This window comes from Haliotis rubra, unplaced genomic scaffold (genome assembly GCF_003918875.1).
Source record: "Haliotis rubra isolate DU_JTF1 unplaced genomic scaffold, ASM391887v1 Scf272, whole genome shotgun sequence".
Classification (NCBI taxonomy): domain Eukaryota; kingdom Metazoa; phylum Mollusca; class Gastropoda; order Lepetellida; family Haliotidae; genus Haliotis; species Haliotis rubra.
In genome coordinates this window covers 31,977-59,190 of record NW_025766803.1, presented here as the reverse complement: position 1 = coordinate 59,190, position 27,214 = coordinate 31,977, and the positions used below count along the sequence as shown (strand labels likewise).

The window sequence follows — 27,214 nt, the reverse complement described above, 5'->3', positions numbered from 1 at the left end:
ACACAACTTCGATCACTGACCACATGCAATTTGAACTTAACACCAATCAGGCTATACACCCTAAACAGACAGGCAGGTGTGATACTTGAACACATGACATGTTATGATGTCTGTTGATTGCAAAATGTTATACACACAAAATGAGCATGTATTTACAGGTGTCCTCCCATTTGTGAGAACTCCCAGTTGTGAGACACATTAATTAATGGTTCAGTGCACATAGGTGGTGTTTCCACATCCCTACAATGAAAGTAGGATCAGCCCAGCCCAGAAACCACAGGAGACATAGTTCATTGATAAGTTGATTAATGAAATAGATTATCAAAGATTATATTTACACAGAAGAAATGGTTCATTGAATATTTTATTTATTCAGAAGAATATGTAATTATGATAACACATTTTTATTGACTATTATGAAGTTTGAAAGTCAATTTTTGGTTTAAACATATTTTTTTATTATTTATAAAAATGAATTGGGATTGGTGAAGTATTACTGCTTATGTTAATACCGCTCCCATGCAACATAAAATATAAAATGAAATGGAGGATGAGACGTCATCGATATTGACTATTGCATAAATATATCGGCGTTTGGGGTCGCTAGATCCGAGCCTGAGGCAGCAATGAACGATTTGACAAAAACAAGAGCCATAATTAAGATCAATATAAATCTTGTTTTCGGCTTTTGTAATAAGGTTTTAAAATTCTTTGAGACTGCATGACTATTTGGTATTTGGTAGGGCATTCCATAAATTTATTGTGTCGGGTAGAAAGGGTTGGGCATAAGGGGCATTTCGACTGTAAATTTCAGAGTTATTTCAGAGTTATTTCTTAAACTATAGCTTGTAGTTTCGGAGACGGAGTAAATCTGAGTACTAGGTAAATTAATTTCTCTTTGATCACGAGGTTACCTACACAAAGTGTTTAATTATTAAAGACATTTACCTGAGTATGTTGATCAATTTATCTTATAACGTTTCATTAAGTTACCTCCACAAGATTCAGTTACATAGCAAATCAGTAATTAGGATGAATCCATTCCTTCAGACAGGGGAGTATGGTGTGTTTTCGTTGTTAATTACCTACTCCACTGTCTCATAGCTGGGAGTCTCACAACTGGGAGTTCACACAAATGGGAGTAGACCTATTTACAAAACCCAACATCTCTATATATACACATACAATGAGCCGTGAGGGCATCTGCAAATGAACCAGCCGTTACACTTGAGTGCACACCCACCCGCTCTGACTGGGTTCGGTATCCCGGCTTCTTCGTTTCTTGGGAGAAACCCAAGTACAAAATATTGCACTTTTGATTTGCGATTGTACGCTTATAATTTTGTTTTTATGTTTTTCCATAACCAGCAATGCATATTATATGTCATGAATAAGTGATAATTGTGTTTTAATTATGTTTGATTTTTTGGTTGCATGTGACCTTTAACTTTCAATGACCGCGACGATACTTTAGACACTAGTTCATGGAAATAATTATCTTTGAGAAATATTGTATTGTATAAAGGATCAATCCCACTACAGCAACATTATCCTGTTTCATGTACATAACTTGAAAGCGGAACTTTTTGCTCTAGGGAGCAAATATAACGAGCACCGGTTTTTCAGGTCAGCAGACGGCTCACATGACTTACCAGTTAGAAAGTAAACAATGGCTGCATCAGATGGGAGTGGGTTGCGTTACAAAGACAAAGTCACTATTGTCACCGGCGGCTCGAAGGGAATAGGCAAAGGATGTGTTGAAGTTTTCGGTGAGTACTGTTATTTCAATAATAGCAGTATTTTTTATATTTTGGAGGATTATCAAGGATCAAACATAACTGCTACACCGTATTCTTGAAGGCAATAGACTATTTGTACCAATGTTAACTTGGACCTTCGACTCCAGTCTTCTCATCGACCAACTGTTGTTCTGCAACTGTCAGGCTGCTGACCATCAGCTGATTTATCGGTCATGTGCCTTCGCTTTGATCAATACTAGATTCGCTTCATGTGGAAAATTTATTGTTACGTGACAGGTGTTCCAAGCAAAGACAGTGATTCAAAGTTATGTCTTTTCCCAAAATGAATGATCGAATGAATTAATGAATAAGTAAATGAATGAATAAATAAATGAATGAATAAATAAAATGGGACAGGACATGTTTTGGTGAACAATATACATGTATGTATGTTGATTTTGTTATTTCAAATAGTTGAAACCAGAAGTCACCCACTATGCTCCAAGCTTGTACTGAACGCTAAGCCCATTGATGCATAGTAATTTTACCCATTAAGGAGCCAAGTCCAGATAAGAGGACAGAAATGAAGCCAGGGAGGGATAATATGTTCTTTTTAATCATATTCTTTAGAGATTATCATTTAAGGTATTATTCATTACCATAGAGACTTGTGCAAGTCTAGTTACCCACCAAAATATTATATGGTATTGGATGGTTGACGGGGGAAAAGGGAGGGGTAGGAGACAGTAGTAGCATCCATGAAGATTTTGGAGGGGGTATGGGTATACTATACCCGATCTATTTTCAAGTATTGCCAATTGCCCAAAAGAAAAGGAGTTTACTGTCAGTGATATGTAACATTTCATGGTTGATTAAATGTTGAGTTTTTATTGTAAAACTGTTATTAGTGTTAATTATTTCATGTGCAAAGATGAAAGGTTGTCACATTTATTTCCATGTGATAATTATCACTTATATTCTATAACCTGGATGTCAGAATATTTCAAGAATCATGTCATTCAAATGCAAATGTACCTGTTTCTGAATATATTGTAAAATCACCGTAATTGTCTTCATTACTTAAATTCTGTCATCATGTTCTGAATCACTTACTCACATAGTGTCAAATTTAGTAATGAGTATAGATAATAGAAATCCTAACTGTAGTACTTCTCATATACCGAGTAAAAATGTTTGGCAGAGGTGCATCACTTGTACATGCCAGAAACATATGCTTGTGGGTCCCAGTCCTAATTATGTTTGTTTGTAAGCACCATAACCTTGAACAACGGGGAGAGTTCTATGGACATACAGCTTCTTTATTATTAATAAACATACATGTGCACTTAAAAGAACCCACGAATCCATTGGTATATGACCTGATGGTGGCCACATGAATACGTGCAAACACCTGGTTGTGGGTACAGCAACATGCAGTAAACTTGGACAAAGTACTGTCACTATGTGTCCCAGTTCACCCAGCTGTGATTGGGTACCTCATAAGGTCAATGATGGGAAAGCCACACTAACTCGGTGCGCTTAGTGGCTGCAAGAGTTGTATGATCCCCAGGGAGTGGAGATTAATAATATGACGTGCCGTTGAGATTGACATCCAGTGATCGAGGGAAAAACAAAGCGCCTTTGAGCAGCTGAGGTGGATATCGGCGCTAAACAAATGTTAGTATTATAGTGTGTATGTAGTGATGTGCAACTGCAAATTTGACGTCTTCACTGACAAAGTCATTTTCTCTTTTCGTTCCCACGAAACGAAACATTGTCATTTTCTTACTGGTCACCAGAAAAAAAGTTTGACGAAAATGTTACCTGTAGGTAAGCCAACCCCCTTCTGCAGGCTACTTTTTTTGTCTTCAAAATTCGGCTTATCTATGGTAATATATGGTATGTCATTGGTTGTCATGAACAGGTCATGCAGTGGTAGATAACATGAGCAAACAACTTGCACTGTTAGCAAACACTCTGTCACAAATATTGAGGCTTAAAAGTTTGATAGTTGGATAACAATATGCTCCTGACTTGGTACCAAAGTACTTTACTGTACAACAACACTGCATTTCAGTTAATCATGTTAATAGCTTTGTGGGGGTAATCTACAACTCCAAGCTTGTTGCTAAATGTATAAATTCAGTGATGGTAAAAATGAAAGCAGAATAATAGTTTTTCTTTTTTCAGCTGTTATTAATTAATGTTTTGTGTTCTGAGGTAGCCTAGTGGTTAAAGCGTTGGCTTGTCACAATGACGTGGGTTGGATTCCCCATATGAGTACAATATGTATTTCTGCTTTCTTTTGTTTCAGTGAAGAATGGATCGAAGGTTGTCTTCTGCTCCAGGGGAGGTATGTCATCAACCAGTCCTTAACTAGTGTTTCTTTGTATTTCTATTTCACTTCAATAGCCCAATTTTGCTTTAACAATCTTGTGTAAAGGCTTAATGCTATGGAAAGCTGCATGTTAAATGTCATTGGATGGTTGACTGAATTTGTGAAGTTAAAGCTGTAATTAATTATATCTCTATGGTTGACTGTGAAAGTAATCATCCAGAAAAAGTTGTATGTTAAATATCATTGGATGGTTGACTGTGAAGCTGTGAAGTTAAAGCTGTGATTATTTATATCTCTATGGTTGACTCATTCTCTTCCCACAGAGGTTACTTGTCATATCTTCCTACGAACCTCTGTTCTAATACGGCCATATTTTCCGGTTCTCGTAAAATCCCCTAGCGGCAAAAGATCGCAACACGAATTATCTCCCTTCTTTCTATCCAATCAGAACACGTGTTACATCGACTTAGATTCAACTTGACTAACGCAAGCAAATGTGGGGCCACAAATATCCCCCATCTGCCGGGGACTTGTGTTGATATTACACACAAGACGTTTAATGGCTAGCTTGTCCGTTGTCAACAAGGGCGATGGAGACGCCACTGATCCGCCATAGCATGACTGCGTTCTGTCCAGAAAAAACGTTTGCGCATTGCGCAGGGGAAGAGGTTTAGTTTTCTCGAAGCATACGGAAATTACCGAGGCCTTGCGAATGATCACTTTTGAAACAACGTCGCTGATTGCACAACTAAATCTGATTGCCTCCAATCACGAGTCTTGAAGGCTCACACCATGAAAAGGCCGTATTAGAACAGAGGTTACGTAGGAAGATATGACAGGAGTAACCTCTGTGGGAAGAGAATGTGGTTGACTGTGAACGTATAATCATCCAGGGAAAGCTGTATCTTAATTGGATAGTTGACTGTGAAGTTGTGAAGAGAAATGTGTAAACCATTTTATTTTGATGATAGACTGTGAACATGTGAAGGAAGACTGCAATTGTATTTGGATGGTTGACCGTGAACTTGTCAAGGGAAAACTGTAATTGTATGTGAATGGTTGACTGAAAACTGATGACTGGGAAACTGTGTACAAACAGTACAGAGGGGTTGACTACTGCAGAAAGCTATTATGAGCACTTGGACAGGGAAGCTGACCCTGAAGAATACTAAGTGGTTGACTGCAAAGGAAAACCACAAATATATACAGGGGTTCAAAAATCCCATCGCCCGACGCCTGGGTCAAGTCAGTTTTCATTTCGGGCAATCAAATAATGGTATCTTACTTGTCCGTGGGCTACTAGATAATTTCCACTTATGGTTTCAAACCGCAAATAAACTTGGATTTAATTTCATATCTGCTCAAAATGTAGCTATTAAATTTTGCAAATGTAGCTATTAAATTTCGCAATGATAATAAAGCTATTTATCACTTTTCAATAAATAGTCCAGTAAACATTAACATCAAATACCATGTTGATTTCTTCTTTCATAATAACATCATCATGATTATGTCATAAAATCAGGGCAAGTAGAAAATTAGTCAGGACAAGTTACTTTCTTAAAGTCACTTGCCCTGTGGCAAGTGGCTTTTTAAAAAAAAATTGAACCCCTGATATATAACCTTGGTAACATGGATTGTTGGCAGGTCTTGGTATGTTATGTTCTAGGTGTTCCACTGTTGGCATCTGCATTGACAAACATATCTCAGTCAATCAATGTGCTGTGGTGGTTTGTTTATTTGTTGTTTAATGCAGCACCCAGCAATATTCCAGGTGTATTGTGGCGGTCTGTAGATATAATTCTGTCATGGTGCCAGGTAGAACAAGAGACTACTACAATATACACAGATTTATTTACAAGGAAAACATGTATATAAGTAGCTAGCAAATATATATAATAATGGTGAGCATACACAGACTGTCCAAGGACTGAGCATGCTCCTCGGTAGGCAGGGGTGGGTATTGCAGAGAATTTTCATATTGCAATATATTGCGATGCAAAAGCATATATTGTGATATGTATTGCAATATATTGCAAGAACTTTTTTTTAACAATAAACTACATATAATCGAGTTAACGCTTTATTTATAAAGCAAAAACAACAAAATCACTAAGCTTTTAATAAAAACTTTTGATCTCAAATAACATTTGGCACAAATGAAACAAGGAAAAGAGTAATTTAACATCAACAGAGTGGTTACTAGTTTGAACTTTCTCCACTCTAAAAAAAAAGCCATGAGATTTTAATCAGCAACTTGACCTGGTCAGGACATATCAGGGATCATTGGTCATTTATGAGTAAATATTTAAAACATTCTGATCCAAAACATTGCGAAACACTTGTACAAAAATTAAGAACACAACTTCAAACCGAACTTTACAATCCAGTTAAATGTAAATCTTTGAAGGGCATGTAGAAGTGGAATGCATAAGAAAAGCAAGATTTATGTATGTCAACTTGATTCACAATAAAAATTAGACGCTGACATCCATAAATATTGCATTTCTCAGTTAAATGTGATTTTCACCACGATCATTCCCACCACCATTACCACAGTTGCCATGATCGTCAAGGTTTCCGAGTGTTACGAAGTTTTCCGAATGCATGTCAAAATACCGGTTTTCGATCAGCGTATCCCAATACGTATTGTTTTCATGTCTGAACCGGTTAATACCGGTAAACCAGTTATATTGCGCAGCCCTATCGGTAGGTGATTGTTGTTGCAATGGAGCACCTTCTAAACTGTAGCTAGCTGTAGCCAGCTTGTTCAGGATGGCTGACAGTCAGTGTATATAAAACAATGTGGCTTGACAGCTATAATTAGCATCTTATAAGTAATGGCATTTCACTGAGTCTAAGGGATGATTAATGAGATAAACATTATATATATTTATTCACAAAGTGAATACAGATTGGAAAATAAAACGTTTTGTTATCTCCCACAACGCGTTTTGCGGGGGGGGTATTAAAATGCACTCCGTGTGTGTGTGTGTGTGTGTGTGCGTGCGTAAGCGTATGTCGTGCGTATGCGTCTTGTAGCGTCGTCCTTCTGTCTGTCTGTGCGTGCGTGCGTCCGTGCACATTTGTCTTTTCCGGAGTAGAACTTTTAAAGCGTTCAATATTTCTTCACCAAACTTGGCAGATAGTTAGGTCTGGTGGTGAACTGGTGCCTTTTGGTAGTTTTGGATTTCTGATTATAATATGTTTTTGCTTTCCCATGGCAACAAGTTTGACTTTGATTGAAATTGGTGTTATTGCACTTTTCCGGAGTAGAACTTTTAAAACCGATCACAATTTCTTCACCAAACTTGGCAGATAGTTAGGTCTGGTGGTGAACTGGTGGCTTTTGGTAGTGTTGGATTTGCAAATAAAATATTTTTGCGTTTCCATGGCAACAAGTTTGACTTTGACTGAAATTGGTAGTAGTTCACTTTTCCGGAGCAGAACTTTAAAACCGTTCACTATTTCTTTACCAAGCTTGGCACATACATACATCTGGTGGTGTACTGGTGCCTTTTGGTAGTTTTGGAATTCTGAAAAAAATATTTTTGGCATTGCCATGGCAACAAGTTTGACTTAGATTGAAATTGGTGGTTGTGCTCTTTTCCATAGCAGAACTCTAAAATTGTTCACTATTTCTTCACCAAACTTGGCACATAGATTGGTCTGGTGGTGTACTGGTGCCTTTTGGTAGTTTGGGATTTCTGAATAAAATATCTTTGCATTTCCATGCCAACAAGTTTGACTTAGACTGAAACTGGTGGTAGTGCTCCTTTCTGGAGCAGAACTTTTAAAACCTTTCAATTCTCTCCTTCCACTTTTCTATATACAAACCAAAACATTTGACATAATCATAACTCGTAGACATATTCATGAAGAGTATTTTGCCATTGCGGGGGATATTGATGACTTTGTGTTCTTGTTGTATTTAAATACCTCTCCGTTACAATATACAGTAGTAAATAGTGATATGTACAACACAAAACACATTTGGAGAGCATTGTTTCATAAAACACTTTTGGAGAGCAAGTGATTTAACACTTTCAGAATTTTGCCTCATTGAAGCAAAAATAAGATCGTTGACTGAATTCAGTAGATTTACATCATTTGGATTTTTCTTTTAGAACAGAATTTAAATAACAGAGAAATCCTTATAAATTGAATTTGATTATGATTGGAGCAAATGAAGAAAAAATGAAGCAGATGTTTATTAAGAAGCCCACAGAGCATGATGGACTGTTCTAGATGAGATGATTACACTCAATGTTTGGCAAACATGAAACGGTAACTGGGTAATTAATGTATACATGCATTTTCAATAAAAACAAGTATTTATCGAACAACAAAACACGCATGTTGATACTTTACAAAATTGTGTGAAATATCATATAAATAGCAAAAGAATTACACATTTTAAAAATATATATCAATGTAATAGTGTTAAATAATTAATACACAGTGAATATGTATTAAACAACTGGTCTCTGCAAATATGATTTATTTTTCTTATTTTCCTCTAATGCATTCTACACAACTCTCTTGTAACCATCGCACATTTTGTTATATTTGGAATTTTACAAAAATGTCACCATTTGCATATTGAACAATGGCCCCTTGACAGCCATTGGCATATGATGCATTTATATGCTATGCTAAAAGGAAATATTATCATATTATCATGGAAATTATTTGTATTTCAGTAATTTCATAAAACATGAGTTGGTATTTCTCTGCTTGGAGTAAGAGGTGACTAATGGGGATCGGGTGGTGAGGCTCGCTGGCTTGGTTGTCACATGTTATCGGTTCCCAATTGTGCAGATCGATGTTCACGCTGTTGATCACTGGATTGCCTGGTTCAGACTTGATATTTACAGACCTGGAATATAGCTAATAAACTAAATAAAATAAAATAAATAGAATATAAACTAAACTCACTCACTCACTCTCTGTTTGCAATATCAAACTGATTGTTCCTAAATCAGAATCAATGTGAAAAGATAGGATATTCTATCATCCCAGTAATCGTTTTCTTCAAATAAAATTACCTGTGCAATTCTGTTTTGGAATTGGTCTTCAGCAACCCATGCTTGTCGTAAAAGGTGACTAATGGGATCGGGTGGTCAGGCTCGCTGACTTGGTTGACACAGTCACATCTTAAAACGCATCTCTTTTCACTGCACTATTAACTCTACTCAAACATTATTATTTTGTAGCTCTTTGAGCACCCACTTAGTGGTTGGATTTAGCGCTGTATAAATTTTATTATTATTGTTGTTGTATCCCAGTTACCTAGATGTTCATGCTGTTGATCACTGGATTTACAGACTGTCGCCATATAGTTTGAGTATTGCTGAGTGCAACATTAAACAACAAACCAATAAACCTTCAAATAACTGTGTTCTTTCTTTCAATCTGTTTGCACAACTATTTTATGATCGCTGGCCTTTTTGTTCATGGTATCATAAGGACTCTATACACCAATGCAATGTAGTTTGTGAAAAACTCAAGATACCCAGGTACGTATGCACTGGGAGGTTATTGTCAGCCGACATTTACAATTTTAACAGTGTGGCTGGTATCAGTCAGATGTTGACCCTGCATGATTAGAGATATATGTTATCAAACTGTAAAGTTCATGCCAGTGACGTAACACATTACAGAGAGAGATAACCTGATTGATCATTACCTGATAATACAGTGTTGAATATGTCGCGGGTTCTGGTCTTGAGATTGTCCCAAGGACAATAATTGATGAGACGGGGAACGTCGCTTAAGATATGCACCAGTTTATTGCCTGTGAAATATGAACAACATGAGAAAGATGTTGTATGCGTCCGACATGGTCGGATGGTGACATGAAAGTGTCTATATCTTATATGAATACATCGGCAATAAACAATACAATTATAGATATAAGATTGGTATATAATAGTTATGCTATAATTGTATAATTGATAAAATATATATGACGTCACGCATAAGCGTTTCGTCCGGGATATTTACAATTGATGTGACGTCACGCATTAGCGATCAGTCAAAATTATATACAACTGATGATTTAGTATACTGTAGATATAAAATCATAATTATTGATCATTCACACACTGTCTTACATGCAATGCTAGTGCTTTAAGTTAGTAAGTGATCCACATGAGAGAAAGTTTACATTCTGTGATTAGCGATTAATTACTAACTTAAGATATATGTTATTACTATGTTGATGATAATAATATGTATACTAGCAATGATATAGATGTAGAAAGAATATATGTAGAGAGGGTGCTTACCTGTGAAATATGAACAACATGAGAAAGATGTTGTATCGTCCGACATGGTCGGATGGTGACATGAAAGTGTCACCGTCACAGGCATGAAAGCATACGAGATTTGGCGGGTTAGCCAAATCACGGGTGGCACGCGATAAACTCTCTACATATAGCCAGTGGAGAAGCAGCCCTCTGTTGAAATAAAAGGGAAATAGAAGGCTGTCGGCACATATTCCCCTTTGGAAAATGGTGTCCTCAACATTTATAGAACAAAGGACATGGTCAACCATGAGAGAGGAAAATGACCAAACAGGGGTATTGATGAAAATATCCCCAACTGAATTAGTTAAGCTTTTAATGACATGTATGCTTTTGAAAGGAACACCAAATAGCGGAAAACAAAACACCTGGTACTCCTATGAAAGCTTCGTGGGTTTCAATGATCAGGAAATCATTGAAAGAAACTGACAAACCAACTGAACAAACCAACTAAACTATGTACAAGAACTTCAAACAAAAACTTCTTCCTCTTCGGCCGTTCTGAGCAGCGGCGGCCCGAAGTTTGTCACCCACTGATCACTCTGCATCCAGGCTGGGCGGGTTCTGAGTCGGGTAGGCCTCCCGACTCCAGAAGCGTCCATCTGGGCAGGTGATGCAGGTTGAGCACGCTGATGACAGGAGGGATTGCATCTTCTTGTTCCACAGAAGTACTTGAGGGCGTTGAAGTCGACCTTTCGAACGGAAATGCTGGCAGGGGGATAACTGTGTCAGCTGCTGGCTCTGTGGTCTCTGGCTGGCTTCCAGAAGATCCTGAGGGTTGGCCGAAGCATTAGCGGCACTTGGAATCAAATTACGTGGCTCTGGTTTGACTCCTCAGTCTGGGCAGCAGTATGATCTCCTCTTCATCCTGACTGTCTTCTTGGATCTGTCTGAAGCTTGAAACTCCTTCACTTTCAAGTGATACCGATTCTTTGCTTCTTCTAGATTGGCGTCGTTCTGTCCTGGGCGTGTCTTGTTGGAGGAAACAGATTCCAGTGGCAGGAGCATGTTGGGGTGGAGAGTCTTCATTGGCCCCTGGCCACTCTCTTGCTTCAAAGTGTAGGCGTGAATGTCCTTGTTGGGTTGTTTCACAATGACATAGGCGTTTTCCCCACTTGTTGGCAAGCTTGTTCCTTCCTGTAAGTCCGACAAGTCGCACCAGAACCACGATCATTTGGTTGTAGAAAGGACTCTCTCACTTTCTTGTCGTAATGTTGTTTGTAGCGTTGTCCTGCCTTCCTAGATTCCTTGGAGGCTATGTTGTATGCATAAACTGTAGCAGCTTCTTGAGGTTGTTAGCGTGCTGAGTACAGGTAGCTTGTCCTTGTCCAAGGTCGAATCCAAGAAAGTCCACTGGGAAGTCAGAGGGTGTCGTCCAAACATGAGGTAGAAGGGAGTGAATCCTGTAGTCTCATGACTTGTTGCATTGTAGGAATGGGCGAGAGCAGGTACATAAGTTTTCCAGTCACTCTTCTTCTCTTCATCCAGGGTACCCATCATGTTCATCAGAGTCTGGTTGAAGCGTTCCGTCATACCATTACCTTGAGGGTGATATGGCGTCGTTCTTGTCTTCTTTATCCCAGTAAGTTGGCAGCGTTCTCTGATGATGTTGCCCTCGAAGTTCCTCCCTTGGTCACTGTGGAGTTTAGCCGGGAATCCATAATGTACTAGAAAATTGTCAAACAGTACTCTCGCTTTGGTCTTGGCTGATTGGTTACGAGTTGGGATGGCAATAGCATAGCGAGTAAAATGATCCGTGATCACAAGGATATTCTCGTAGCCTCCTTTGGATTCTTCGAGCTTGAGATAGTCCAAACAGACAAGTTCCATGGGCTGTGAAGTGTGGATGCTTATAAGTGATCTGGCTTTCACAGTGGTTTTGCACTTGCGTCGGGACACAATTACCACAGTTCTTAACGTACTTCTCGACATCCTCAGACATTCCAGTCCAGAAAAACCTTGATCTCACAAGATGGAGAGTTCTGTCGCGTCCCTGGTGTCCTGAGTTGTCATGGAGAGACTGAAGTATTTCCTGTATCTTGTTCCTTGGTAGAACTAGCTGATGTTCAATACCTTCCGATGTTGTTGATTCATCTGAACAAGATCCCATCCTTGAGAAACAACTTGTCCCTGTCCTGAAGTAATCTTCTCACTGTAGGATCCTCAAGTGACCGCTGGCGTGCTGTGAGCTTAACTCCTTTCTTGATGAGATGGATTACCGTCCAAGATGTTGATCACTGAGTTGTTCCTTCTTCCATGACAGAGATGTAGGGGTCAATGGAATTATGTCATCTGGGCAAACAACTTTTCATCACAAGAAAAGCTTTCAGCAGCAATGCAGGAGGTGCAATGAACTTGGCAGATGGCCTTGATAGATTGGGGTTCGATATGAGACTCCTTGCTGTCGAGTAATCTGGCCTTCTTGACAATCCATCGGCGTCCATGTTGGTGTTGCCTGCGATAGGTAATGATGAAGTGGTATGCTGAGAGGGCAGCGAGCCACCTGTGTCCAGTGGCATCAAGTTTGGCTGATGTCAGGGCGTAGGTAAGAGGGTTGTTATCTGTCTTGACCTCGAACTTGTTTCCATACAGGTACTCATGAAACTTATCCGTTGGCCCATTTGAGTGCTAAAACTCCAGCTTGTGTGCAGGATAGTTCCTCTCGCTCTTCCTGAGTCCTCTACTTGCATCTGCGATTACTCTCATCTTGTCATCCTGCTTCTGGTAGAGAACTGCTCCCAGTCCATCAGCTGGCATCAGTGTGGACCTCGAAGGGAGGAGTGTAATCAGCATCACGCTAAGATAGGCGGTGGCGTGAGGTGCTGGATCAGGACATCAAAAGCTTTTGTTGCTCATCATTCCACTTCCATTTAGGGTCAGGTTTAGAGCTTCGTCTCTTCTTCTTTGGTTGGTCTGTCAAGAGAGATCGTTGAGGGGTCTTGCAATCTGAGAGAAATCCTTCACAAAGCGGTAATACCCAGTGAAGCCTAGAAATCTTCTAACGTCATGCCCATTGGTTGAGTGCGGGCCAATTCTTGAGTGCTGATACCTTCTCTGGATCCGTCTCTATCCCGTTGCAAGATACAACATGCCCAAGGTATGTCACGCGATCCCTGAATAACTCACACTTGGAAGGCTTTAGCTTGAGGCCATTGTCTTTCAGTCGTTGGAATACTGCTTCAAGGCGGCTCCAAGTGTTCCTCAAATGTAGTTGAGAAGATAATGATGTCATCCAGGTAAATTAGACACTCCTTGAGGTTGAGATCTCCCATACATTTCTCCATTAGGCGGCTGGAAGGTGGCAGGTGCATTGGTCAGTCGAGCGGCATTCGATTGCATTCATAAAATCCGAGTGGACCGGCTGAAAAGGCAGTCTTGTGCTTGTCCTCTTCTTTTAGCTCCACTTGCCAGTATCCTGGCGTAAGTCCAACTAAGAAAACATGGATGCTCCTGACAGACAATCTAAGGTTTCATCGATCCTAGGGATGGAATAAAGCGTCCTTAACTGTCTGTTGGTTAATCCGGCGAAAATCAGACATAGGCGCAGAGACTTGTCTTTCTTCCTCACCAGAACTATGTTAGGCGAGTAGGGACTATGAGACTCACGAATGGCTCCACATGTCAACATCTCATGAAGGTGTTCCCTGACTTCCTCAAACATTCCAGGTGGAATTAGGTCGGTGAGGTTCCTTGAAAGGAGTATCCTCAATGAGGTTGATTTCATGTTGCACAGCTGTGGTGTGTCCCAAATCAATGAGGCTCTTGGACATGATGCAGTTCCATCTTGGAAGCATAGTCAAGGCTTCGTCCCTCTGTCCATCGGTGATACAACTTTCGAGAGGTCAAAGTCCACTGGTGAGGTATGAGTTTCCTGGATGGTGTTGGTCTTTGTTGGCAGAGCATCGACAGGTACTTCACTGAGCACTTTCGAACCTCATTGAAGCTGACAGAGTCTGGTCTTGGCGGGTATAGTGATGGTCCTGGCTGACATGTTGCAAATGCTGAACAGGAACCCTGGAGGAGTTACCTCGCTTACCTATTTCAACGAGTCTTGGGCAAACTGAGAGTCCTGTCGAAGGTCAGAGTCCAAGTCATGGTGTTCGGTGATAGCTGTGGCTCTTCCAGGCGGATGGCCTTACAAGTCCATCGATGGTCATCATCTGGTTTGGTTGAAGGTGGATCGGTGTCTTGTTAGTAGATCTTACTTGTCCAATGATTCCATTAGCTTGCGAACGTAATGCAGTAAGCCAAGAGGCTGGTATGGTGTTATCTACAGGTACCAAAAATCTCTTCATAAGATCTATGGCGTTGGTTCCGATCACTAGTGGTACTTTCGCCTGTTGTACTCTGTGTCTCTGGTGACTAGTAGAACAATGTCCAACTCCTTGTCAATGAAGGGATGTAGATCTTGGCCTCCAAATATCCTGAGTATGGAAGGATGTTATCGCCTGCACCCATTACTTCCGATCTCAAAGTCCTTGAGCTGCCGTAGTGGAAGATGAGTAAGGCATGACGCGTGGTATCCCTCAGATACAGTTGAAACCATAGATCCTGGATCAATCAAGGCTGGACAGTTGATTCTCTCTATGTCGATAACTGCCTCGTTGGCTTTGCCAACCATCCGTCGATGTAAATCTGATATGGGGCTAGTAGTTCCCTCAGCCTCAGCATGCCCCGCAGCAGTAGGCTGGCTTAGTTTAAAGAATCCTTGTCTTCCTTCTTCGAGTATACTTGACCTCGACCACGTCCTCTTCTTCCTCTACCATTGAGTCCGTTGTGGCTGAAGGGAGTACTGTTGTTGCTGGGTCTCCTGGGTTTCCAATGCCTTCAGTCTGTCCAGAATCTGCTGGAGAAGATGACTGTCTGTTGACGGTTTCTTGGATGCCAATTCCAACTTCTCAAGCCTCTTTGTAATGTCGGACAGCTGTCGAGCACTTTGATCCTGAGGAGAGGAAGTAGATCCTTCTAGTGGTTGTGAGAATCCTAATGTCTGAGGTTGGTGCTGACTACGACTGGGTCTTGGCTTGACAGGCTGGCTGTTGTTGATTTCCTGTTCAATCAGTCGAATGGTCTGTAGTAGTGTGTGGAAATCCATCGACGAGTAAAAAGATTGACGTGTTGCATCCTTCAATGCCAGATTCCTCAACCCTGTCCAGAACCGATTCCGTAGCATGGCCTGTCTTGCTTGTGTATCCAAGTAGGACCCTCTATCATGCACACTCTGTAGGATGTCCTCAAGCCTGATTCCCCATGAAGCCACTGTCTCCGAATCCTTCTGAGTTGCCTGATGAAACTGTTGAAGAAGCTGTTTGGCCGTGATAATGGTTCCGTAGGGGCCCTCAAACGCTGTAGAATATCTGTGACTGTAGCATATTCTCCTAGAGTAACTAACACACGGCGGCATCTCCTCTGAGTGACTTCCTCACAGCTTGCATAAGAGTTGAAGATGTAATGCTGTCATCCCTCATCAAGCAACGAATCTCAAACTTCCAGTTCTCGAAAGTTGTCTCCCCTTTCTGCACTGGCTCTTCACCTGAGAAGGCTGAAATCCTGAGTAGCGGCTGGAGTGTAGGCCATGGTGCAGGTGGATAGGTTGAAGGAGGAAAAGGAAACGATCCTGGTGTTGGGACATAAGATGGAAAACTAGGTGTGGAGAAGTTTCTTGAGTGTGGTGTAGAAGAAGTGGGTATGGAGCGAATGGTGTATTTCCCAGTCCCTGAAGATAGGTCAACATCCTGGCTTCGTCCTCTTGGAAATACCCTCGGACTTGATCTCCCAATCTTCACCACCTTGAGCCATGTTGTCCTCGATCCGTGGTATAACGAGTGAAAGGTAAACACCAATGACCAGCAAAGAAAAGCATGAAGTGTTTACTGGTTTATACAACCACGAGTAGACCCAGCAGGGTAACTACGGTGGTAACATATAAACGATGCTGATACTATTACGCTAGGTAAAGTATCTACTGTGCACAAACAGTAAACAAGGAATAGCAAACATGGAGGGAAGCATGAATGTATCTGTGATAGAATATGCTCTGATATTGCAGAGTGTATGATACTGTGCGTGGTATACCAAGGTGTGAAGCAAGAGCTAAGCATAAGCGCAACTCTAAGAGTTACTACGGTAATAAATGCTAAGGGTGTGCAGAGAGTATAAAACTTGCACAAGTGTGCAAATGCAAACTTGAGCACCCAACAGCAACAAACTTACCCAAGGCAAAAAGCAAACAACACCATGAGAAAGAAACACAACGCCAGTTGATCTGTGTGAAACAAGGGAGGCAATGCGCCTATAGGATAGGGCGAGGGAAGCACTATAGGATAGGGGAAAATGGAAAAGACCCTAAGTATATTATCCTAACAGTTTATAACGATTAACAAGCGCTGACGCCTTGACCCAGCCGGTGAGCGGACGCGAAATGTTAACGCGAGTGCATGGCTGTATAATTAGTGCAAATGAAAATGACTGACGCATACACACAAGCAAACATAAAATGTAAACAATCAACTATTGCACTAAGTCAACACACTAATATAATACTTAAGTATGCATTGTCGTTTTTACAGACAATATAGGTAGCTTGTTTATTTATAAATATAACTAAACTTGTCTAAACTAATCTAAATTAATCTAACTAAACTAATCTAACTAATTGAACTAATCTAACTAATTACACTAATCTAACTAATATGATGAAGTCAAGTTATGTCAATATTGCACAGTTATGCGAAATTCAATGCATTCATGCAATATTATGGCATGGTGACAAATGTCAATAGTATGAATACAACTGATCCATGAAATCAATGCAGATATCAATGTTATGAATATAGCAAATTCATGGATATAAATGGAATGTCACATATAAAATGCACTTTAGCAGCTGAATGTCTCCCAATGTCTCACTGATGATCACAGATATCACACGTTTATCACAGTCTTGTTTAGAGTGTCACATGTATATATGGATATCACAGATAAGGTCTAGAATATATAAGATGTAAAGTGTCTTATCACAGTCAAATAGAAGTTGACATATACACACCACGAAATCACTGGCGCAAATCTCACGTATATGACGATCCTTGAAGATGGCGTCCAGGTGAGCTGTACCGTGACGGTGTCGTGATGATATCGTGGGGTTGTTCTTGGTTCGTTGGCACTGGTTGACGCGATGTTATGATGAACCCGTCCCTGTTCGAGCCAATTGTCGCGGGTTCTGGTCTTGAGATTGTCCCAAGGACAATAATTGATGAGACGGGAATGTCGCTTAAGATATGCACCAGTTTATTGCCTGTGAAATATGAACAACATGAGAAAGATGTTGTATCGTCCGACATGGTCGGATGGTGACATGAAAGTGTCTATATCTTATATGAATACATCGGCAATAAACAATACAATTATAGATATAAGATTGGTATATAATAGTTATGCTATAATTGTATAATTGATAAAATATATATGACGTCACGCATAAGCGTTTAGTCCGGGATATTTACAATTGATGTGACGTCACGCATTAGCGATCAGTCAAAATTATATACAACTGATGATTTAGTATACTGTAGATATAAAATCATAATTATTGATCATTCACACACTGTCTTACATGCAATGCTAGTGCTTTAAGTTAGTAAGTGATCCACGCGAGAGAAAGTTTACATTACGCGGTCGCGATTAATTACTAACTTAAGATATATGTTATTACTATGTTGATGATAATAATATGTATACTAGCAATGATATAGATGTAGAAAGAATATATGTAGAGAGGGTGCTTACCTGTGAAATATGAACAACATGAGAAAGATGTTGTATGCGTCCGACATGGTCGGATGGTGACATGAAAGTGTCACACGTCACAGGCATGAAACGCACGAGATTTGGCGGGTTAGCCAAATACGGGTGGCACGTACAACTCTCTACATATAGCCAGTGGAGAAGCAGCCCTCTGTTGAAATAAAAGGGGAAATAGAAGGCTGTCGGCGACAAATATTTGACATAACATACCTGTTTATCATGTGAAAAGTTCAATGCCTTGTCCAGGCTGTAGAGTGTGATGTGAGTTTGCTGTGCAGAGTTACTTCCCTTAGCTAATTGGTTTGATTCTGCCTCATTCATGATCCTTAGTCTGGCAACATGCAGCTTGTATGTTTCACTGGAGTGACACATGTTTATGATTTAATAATTGAATGTTCACATTAATATTGGACTGCCTCCGTTGTGCAGTGGTTAGAGCGTCCGCCCGGAGAGCGGAAGTTCGCGGGTTCGATCCCCAACCGCGTCATACCAAAAGACATTAAAATATGGTACTTGTTGGTCCCTGCCTGGCGCTGGGCATTAATGGGTACAACAAGGACTGGTCGGCTCGGAGTCAGTATAATGTGTCTGAGTGTGGTATGGTATCTCAGTGGGCTAGCACTATAAAACCAGCTTCAGTCTGGGGTAGTACAAGCAGCCGCACCATACACATACACATGCATGCACGTTGTCATATGAGCATACTATTCTCAAGTACGACGTTAAACCCAATTTCACCTCACCTCACCCCACATTAATATTGATGTACAATAAAATCTATTAAGGCCAAATTAATTCAGATGTGTCAATGCCGGAAGGAAATACTAGTATGTTACACTGATTTATAGTAAGATACTGGATGTTAAGCTTATAGCCAGAATTTTGTCTTTCATCCCTGTTTGTTTAGAGTCTGAAGGGAAACAACTGGAGCAGGAGCTGAATGCTGTGGGTCCCGGAGAGGCGTATTTCGTCCCTTGTGATGTGTCCAATGAAGATGACATTAAGGTGGATACTTAGGGGTGGCATGCCAGAATCATTCATTAGTACAAAAATATCAATATTGTTTAACTTTATGTTTGATAAAGTACCCAGGTTAGAAAAATTGGTCTCACTAAACCATGCATGTCGTAATCCGGTGGTCAGGCTCGCTGACTTGGTTGACACATGTCATTGTATTCTAACTGCTTAGATTGATGCTCATGTTGTTGATCACTGGATTGTGTGGTCCAGACTCAATCATTTTATTGCTGAATCCGGCGTTAAACAACAAGCAACAACAATGTTTGATAAAAAAACAAGCTGAACCAGAAAGATGGTAATATGTATACTCACCCAGTTCTATTTCAGAACCTCATTGACAAGACTGTAGAAAAATATGGTCAGATAGACTGTCTCATCAACAATGCTGGAAGCCGTGAGTAATGGTTGCTGTTAAATATGGGGAAACATGGTAGTGAAATTGAAACATGATGGGACGGCCTGGATGCAGTCCCTGGTTTCCTATATAAATTTAAATAATAATCATGTTTCCAACAATCAAACAATATTGTTTTTACCCGTCCCAGGTATATTCTGAACGTATGAAAACTTCTTTTAACATTTGGAATGGTAACTGAAGTCTTATTTCTTTTGTTGTATTTTGTTTGTAGTACATATTATAATGGATTGAGACTGTTAATCATAAACACGATTGAGATGAATTATGTTGTACACAACACAGAGAAGTATTAAGCAACTTTTAGTTTCTTTCAGATCCACCATTCCACACAATAGATGAGTTCAGTGCTGATGACTTCCGAAGTCTGCTCAATCTTAATCTTGTCAGCTACTTCCTTGCTGCAAAGGTGAGCTCCAGTACCTTTTTTATCACCAGTAGACAGAAACTGTACATTATCAGACCAGTTCATTTGAGTTATTACATAGGGCTGCCCTTTGTTTTAATTTACGATTTATGAATTTGTTTTTAACGAATCGGGGTAATGGGGTAGCCAAGTGTAATTAGAGCCTTTGCTTTCCCCCCCACACACACACACACTGTGGCCGTGAATGAAGACCACTTGTAGTGTCCACTCACAGTCTCACAGTTTACATGTATGATGTAAACATTTCAGTATGCTCTGCCCTATCTACGGAAAACGGAAGGAAATATCATCAACGACTCAAGCCTGGTTGGGCAGATCGGACAAACGGGAGCGGTCACTTATGTCGCTACGAAGGTGAGGGTCTATAGCTGCATGCTTTATTAACGAATCAATGTCTTGGGTTAAATTCAGTTTTGTTGGCACACATGAGGCAACACACAGACTCAGTTAAGGAATTGAGGGAAGTTAGGGCAATATTGTGAAGGCGAAAATGGGATGTGGATAAAATTTGGTAATGGTTTCTTTTGTTAAGAATTATGGAATTGGATAACACTGATGTAAGGATGGGTGGATATAGTTTGATAATGGGTTTGTTAGGTTATGGATTACGAAAGTGGATAACACTGTAATAAGGGTGGGTGGATATAATCTGATAATCGATTATCAAATTGGATAAAACTGTATTAAGGGTGGGTGGATATAATCTAATAATGGATTACGAAATTGGATAACACTGTAATAAGGGTGGGTGGATATAATCTAATAATGGATTATCAAATTGGATAACACTGTAATAAGGGTGGGTGGATATAATCTAATAATGGATTGTCAAATTGGATAACACTGTAATAAAGGTGGGTGGATATAATCTAATAATGGATTACGAAATTGGATAACACTGTAATAAGGGTTGGTGGATATAATCTAATAATGGATTACGAAATTGGATAACACTGTAATAAGGGTGGGTGAATATAATCTGATAATGGATTACGAAATTGGATAACACTGTAATAAGGGTGGGTGGATATAATCTGATAATGGTTGGTTGTCTGTTCTTCACACTGAGTGTTCAGGCGCAATGTCTAGCTGATTGCATATCACTATCACAACTGCTAGGTTACATCCTGTTGCTGCTTACATCGCAGACACAGTGGTCTCCCTGAGGTGTGTCTGACTCTATTCATACTATTATGACTAGCTTCGTTATAGCTGACTGTTCACAGGCAAAGAGGGCTGGTGGGGTAGCCTAGTGGTTAAAGTGTTTGCTCGTCACACTAAAGGCCCGTGTTCTATTCCCCACATGGGTACAATGTGTGAAGCCCATTTCTGGCGTCCCCTGCCGTGCTATTGCTGGACAATTGCTAAAAGTGGTGTAACAACCAACTCACTCACAGGCAAAGAGAAATTGTTTTTCAGTAAGATGCAATATTTGTGTATTTTTGAGGGATGACTATTTTGTGACAAGGTGTGTTTGTTCCAGGGTGGGATCACAGCGATGACCAAGGCACTTGCGGTGGATGAATCCAAGTACAATGTAAGAGTCAATTCGTAAGTATAGCATTTTCATTAATTGTTTTTGTAAGATTAGCAGAAAGAAAGACCCAGCATTCTTCATCCTGTGCTTTAATATAATTTCATTGAATATCGTTGTCACAATATGAAAATGGAAAGTCCAGTAATGGTTTGTGGCAACTTGAATAATGAAAGTGTCAGAGTCATATTTCAATGTCAGTTGGTTAAAAAATCATTTCCATGACTTTGGCAAGTTAATATAACATTTGTCTATGAAAGAATTCATGACTGAAACTATGTAGGCTATATTCTGTTGGCAATCAAGGGAGGCAGCCACAATGACTGCTGAGAAAAATTTGACCAGGTACTAATGGGGGGAGCTAGTGCTGTACCCTGTCCACAACGCCACGTGATGTCCAGTGAAATACAGTCTCTTCATGCTGTACAAATGGGTTATAAGACCGAAAGAAATTTGAAATGTCCAAGAGCACTCCAAGCTATCATCCAACATTAACATAAATCTGTTTCCATTTCAGGTTTTCACCGGGCAATGTGTGGACCCCGCTGTGGGAAAATGCTGCCAACAATGAGAAGGATACACAGGGCTGTATAAAGGGGGGTGCTGATGCACAGGTGAGGGGGACACACAGGGCTGTATAAAGGGGGGTGCTGATGCACAGGTGAGGGGACACACAGGGCTGTATAAAGGGGGATGCTGATGCACAGGTGAGGGGACACACAGGGCTGTATAAAGGGGGGATGCTGATGCACAGGTGAGGGGACACACAGGGCTGTATAAAGGGGGTGCTGATGCACAGGTGAGGGGACACACAGGGCTGTATAAAGGGGTGCTGATGCACAGGTGAGGGGACACACAGGGCTGTATAAAGGGGGTGCTGATGCACAGGTGAGGGGACACACAGGGCTGTATAAAGGGGGTTGCTGATGCACAGGTGAGGGGACACACAGGGCTGTATAAAGGGGGGTGCTGATGCACAGGTGAGGGGACACACAGGGCTGTATAAAGGGGTGCTGATGCACAGGTGAGGGGACACACAGGGCTGTATAAAGGGGGTGCTGATGCACAGGTGAGGGAGCACACACAGGGCTGTATAAAGGGGGTGCTGATGCACAGGTGAGGGACACACAGGGCTGTATAAAGGGGGTGCTGATGCACAGGTGAGGGGACACACACAGGGGCTGTATAAAGGGGGTGCTGATGCACAGGTGAGGGGACACACAGGGCTGTATAAAGGGGGTGCTGATGCACAGGTGAGGGACACACAGGGCTGTATAAAGAGGGATGCTGATGCACAGGTGAGGGGACACACAGGGGCTGTATAAAGGGGTGCTGATGCACAGGTGAGGGACACACAGGGCTGTATAAAGGGGTGCTGATGCACAGGTGAGGGGGGACACACAGGGCTGTATAGAGGGGGGGGTGCTGATGCACAGGTGAGGGGACACACAGGGCTGTATAAAGGGGGGTGCTGATGCACAGGTGAGGGGACACACAGGGCTGTATAAAGGGGGGTGCTGATGCACAGGTGAGGGGACACACAGGGCTGTATAAAGGGGGTGCTGATGCACAGGTGAGGGGGACACACAGGGCTGTATAAAGGGGGTGCTGATGCACAGGTGAGGGGACACACAGGGCTGTATAAAGGGGGTGCATGATGCACAGGTGAGGGACACACAGGGCTGTATAAAGGGGGGTGCTGATGCACAGGTGAGGGGACACAGGGGCTGTATAAAGGGGGTTGCACTGAAGGAGGAAACACAGGGCTGAGGGGGACACAGGAAGAGGGGGACACAGCCGTACGGATGCTGTATAAAGGGGAGTGCTGATGCACAGGTGAGGGGACACACAGGGCTGTATAAAGGGGGATGCTGATGCACAGGTGAGGGGGACACACAGGGCTGTATAAAGGGGGGTGCTGATGCACAGGTGAGGGGACACACAGGGCTGTATAAAGGGGGGTGCTGATGCACAGGTGAGGGGACACACAGGGCTGTATAAAGGGGGTGCTGATGCACAGGTGAGGGGACACACAGGGGGCTGTATAAAGGGGGTGCTGATGCACAGGTGAGGGGAACACACAGGGCTGTATAAAGGGGGTGCTGATGCACAGGTGAGGGGACACACAGGGCTGTATAAAAGGGGGTGCTTGATGCACAGGTGAGGGAGGACACACAGGGCTGTATAAAGGGGGTTGCCGAGGCACAGGTGGAGGGACACACAGGGCTGCATAAGGGGTTGGATGCACAGATGAGGAGGACACACAGGGGCTGTATAAGGGGGTTGCACAGAAGGTGCACAGGTGAGGAGGACACACAGGGCTGTATATAAGAGGGTGCCAATGCACAGGTGAGGGAGGATACACAGGACTGTATAAGAGGGTTGCAGATGCACAGGTGAGGGAGGACACAGGGCTGTATAAAGGGGTTGCCAGTGTACAGGTGGGGAGGACACACAGGGACTGTATAAAAGGGGTTGCCGATGAACAGGTGAGGGGACACACAGGGCTGTATAAAGGGGCCGTCGCTGATGCACAGGTGAGGAAGCATGGGGCTGTATAAAGGGGGGTGCAGATGCACAGGTGAGGAGGGAAAGGAGAGAACAGGAGGGCTGTTTAAAGGGGTGCAGATGCACAGGTGAGGGGGACAAACAGGGCTGCATAAAGGGGGTGCTGATGCACAGGTGAGGGACACACAGGGCTGTATAAAGGGGGTGCTGATGGACAGGTGAGGGGACACACAGGGGCTGTATAAAGGGGTGCTGATGCACAGGTGAGGGGGACACACAGGGCTGTATAAGGGGGGTTGCCGATGCACAGGTGAGGAGGACACACAGGGCTGTATAAAGGGGGTGCCAAAGCACAGGTGAGGTGGGACACACAGGGCTGTATAAAGGAGGTTGCTGATGCACAGGTGAGGGGATACACAGGGCTGTATAAAGGGGGATGCTGATGCACAGGTGAGGGGACACACAGGGGCTTTATAAAGGGGGGTGCTGATGCACAGGTGAGGGGACACACAGGGCTGTATAAAGGGGGGTGCTGATGCACAGGTGAGGGGGAACAAGAGGGCTGTTTAAAGGGGGGTGCTGATGCACAGGTTAGGGGACAAACAGGGCTGCATAAAGGGGGGTGCTGATGCACAGGTGAGGGGACACACTGGGCTGTATAAGGGGTGTTGCCGATGCACAGGTGAGGAGGACACACAGGGCTGTATAAGCGGGGTTGCCAATGCACAGGTGAGGAGGAAACACACGGCTGTATAAGGGGGGTTGCAGATGCACAGGTGAGGAAGACACACAGGGCTGTATAAAGGGGGGGTGCTGATGCACAGGTGAGGGGATACACAGGGCTGTATAAAGGGGGGTGCTGATGCACAGGTGAGGGGACACAGAGGGCTGTATAAAGGGGGTGCTGATGCACAGGTGAGGGGACACACAGGGCTGTATAAAGGGGGGTGCTGAAGCACAGGTGAGGGAGAACAAGAGGGCTGTTTAAAGGGGGGTGCAGATGCACAGGTGAGGGGACAAACAGGGCTGCATAAAGGGTGTTGCTGATGCACAGGTGAGAGGGACAAACAGGGCTGTATAAAGGGGGGTGCTGATGCACAGGTGAGGGGACACACAGGGCTGTATAAAGGCAGTTGCTGATGCACAGGTGAGGGGGACACACAGTGCTGTATAAAGGGGGGTGCCAATGCACAGGTGAGGGGATACACAGGGCTGTATAAAGGGTGATGATGCACAGGTGAGGGTACACACAGAGCTGTATAAAGGGTGCTGATGCACAGGTGAGGGTTCACACAGAGCTGTATAAAGAGGGTGCCGATGCAAATGTGAGTGGGACACACAGGGCTTATAAAGGGGGTTGCCGATGCACAGATGAGGGGACACACAGGGCGGTATAAAAGGGTTGCTGATGCACAGGTAAGGGAGACCACAGGGCTGTATAAAGGGGGGTGCTGATGCACAGGTGAGGGGGACACACAGGGCTGTATAAAGGGTGGTGCTGATACACAGGTGAGGGGAACCACGGGTCTGTATAAAGGGGTGCTGATGCACAGGTGAGGGGGACACACAGGGCTGTATAAAGGGGGTTTTGATGCACAGGTGAGGGGACACACAGGGCTGTATAAAAGGGTTGCTGATGCACAGGTGAGGGGACACACAGGGCTGTATAAAGGGTGGTGCTGATACACAGGTGAGGGGGAACCACGGGTCTGTATAAAGGGGGGTGCTGATGCACAGGAAAGGGGACACACAGGAATGTAAAAAGGGGGGTGCTGATGCCCAGGTGAGGGGAACCATGGGTCTGTATAAAGGGGGGTGCTGATGCACAGGAAAGGGGACACACAGGACTGTATAAAGGGGGTTTTGATGCACAGGTGAGGGTGAACCACAGGGCTGTATAAAGGGGGGTTCTGATGCACAGGTGAGGGGGACACATGTGGTCTTGTAAAGGGGTAAAGGTGAGGGCTAACTGCATTGCTGTATAAGAGGATCACCATGTTTGTATTGAGCATCAAATCAAGAGCACGGGTAAGATGGACATGTGGGCATGTATGGGTCAGTCTGAACCCTCTTGTGTCAGTCTGAACCCTCTTGTAAGGGGGCCCCACAGGATTGTATAAGTAAAGATAACCCAAAGGGCTGTATAAAGAGGGTATGAGAACCCACAGACCTGTATAAAGGAGTGATAAGCCCTCATGAGAAGAATCCCGGGATGTATAAAATCTTGTACATAGAGGAATCATTTTAATCCCATGTCGTTCTGGTTTGAGAACATAGAATCAGCGTCCATAAAATTTCCGAGTTCCATGCTGGTATTCGAACCCATGGACCTTCTGATTTGAAGTCTGATGCCTTGTCCACATGACCAAAGAGCTAACCCCCTACACAGACAGAACAAGAAGTTAAATGGGAAATCCCTCAACAATCAAAAAGGGGATATATCTAAGAATTTATTGCTTACTTTCTCCCTTTTGTTTCAGCTTCTGGGGAGGTTTGGCACTATCGAGGAGTGTGGCCAGGCCTGCTTGTTTCTGGCAGCAGAGGGCACCTTCTGTACCGGCATCGATCTCAACCTGTCCGGTGGCGCTGAGCTCAACTATGGCTTCAAGAACATGAGAGAAAGAACAGGCATCTACCAATAAGAGTGTTGCTCTTCAAGGAAGCTTTTCTTGCCACCTGTATTTCATATGGCCAACACGTATTTAGCTTTAAATCTTTCCATGATTGCATCATATCCTTCAACTAATATAGCATGTGTAGGGGCAGTGGGGTAGCCCAGTGGTTAACACATTTGCTCGTCACGCTGTAGGCCTGCGTTCGATTCCCCATATGGGCACAATGTGTGAAGCCCATTTCTGGTGTCCCCGTCATGATATTGCTGGAATATTGCTAAAAGCGGCGTAAAACCAAACTCACTAGCTCAGTATACACATGTTATTTGCCTTTTCATTATACTTTACTTGAAATATTTGAATTTGAAGTCAAAAAGAAAATATGTTTGGTTATGTATGTAAAAAGATATTTTTATATACATGAGTTTAATGCATAGATTTGATAATGGTATATTTTGATGGTAGGCATTTCATCAAATTCCACAGAACATTATGCAGAGTACAGCA

The 27,214-nt window shown here is 42.5% G+C and overlaps 1 protein-coding gene across 2 annotated transcripts; it reads left to right on the top strand.

The window, feature by feature from the left end:
• The first annotated feature begins 1,642 nt into the window (after nt 1–1,642).
• LOC124280717 (17-beta-hydroxysteroid dehydrogenase 14-like) lies at nt 1,643–27,214 on the top strand. 2 transcript variants are annotated; one of them, XM_046716701.1, is made up of 10 exons: nt 1,643–1,769; nt 4,054–4,092; nt 19,099–19,196; nt 19,539–19,605; nt 19,944–20,035; nt 20,303–20,407; nt 21,537–21,604; nt 22,105–22,175; nt 25,264–25,289; nt 26,576–27,214. In XM_046716701.1, the coding sequence occupies exons 1-10, from the start codon at nt 1,670–1,672 to the stop codon at nt 26,735–26,737; spliced, it is 828 nt and encodes a 275-aa protein (XP_046572657.1). In that variant the 5' UTR covers nt 1,643–1,669; the 3' UTR covers nt 26,738–27,214. The 2 variants fall into 2 exon arrangements, with proteins under 2 accessions (XP_046572657.1, XP_046572656.1); XM_046716700.1 differs by lacking the exon at nt 25,264–25,289 and having other exon boundaries at nt 22,105–22,201.

Excerpts from the sequence above, each read along its gene's own strand:
- LOC124280717 (XM_046716701.1), top strand. The coding sequence starts at position 1,670 with ATGGCTGCATCAGATGGGAGTGGGTTGCGTTACAAAGACAAAGTCACT. Across the intron at positions 21,605-22,104 it reads TACAATGTAAGAGTCAATTC|GTTTTCACCGGGCAATGTGT; the intron begins GTAAGTATAGCA and ends TTTCCATTTCAG. Across the intron at positions 22,176-25,263 it reads TGAGAAGGATACACAGGGCT|GTATAAAGGGGGGTGCCAAT; the intron begins GTATAAAGGGGG and ends ACACACAGTGCT.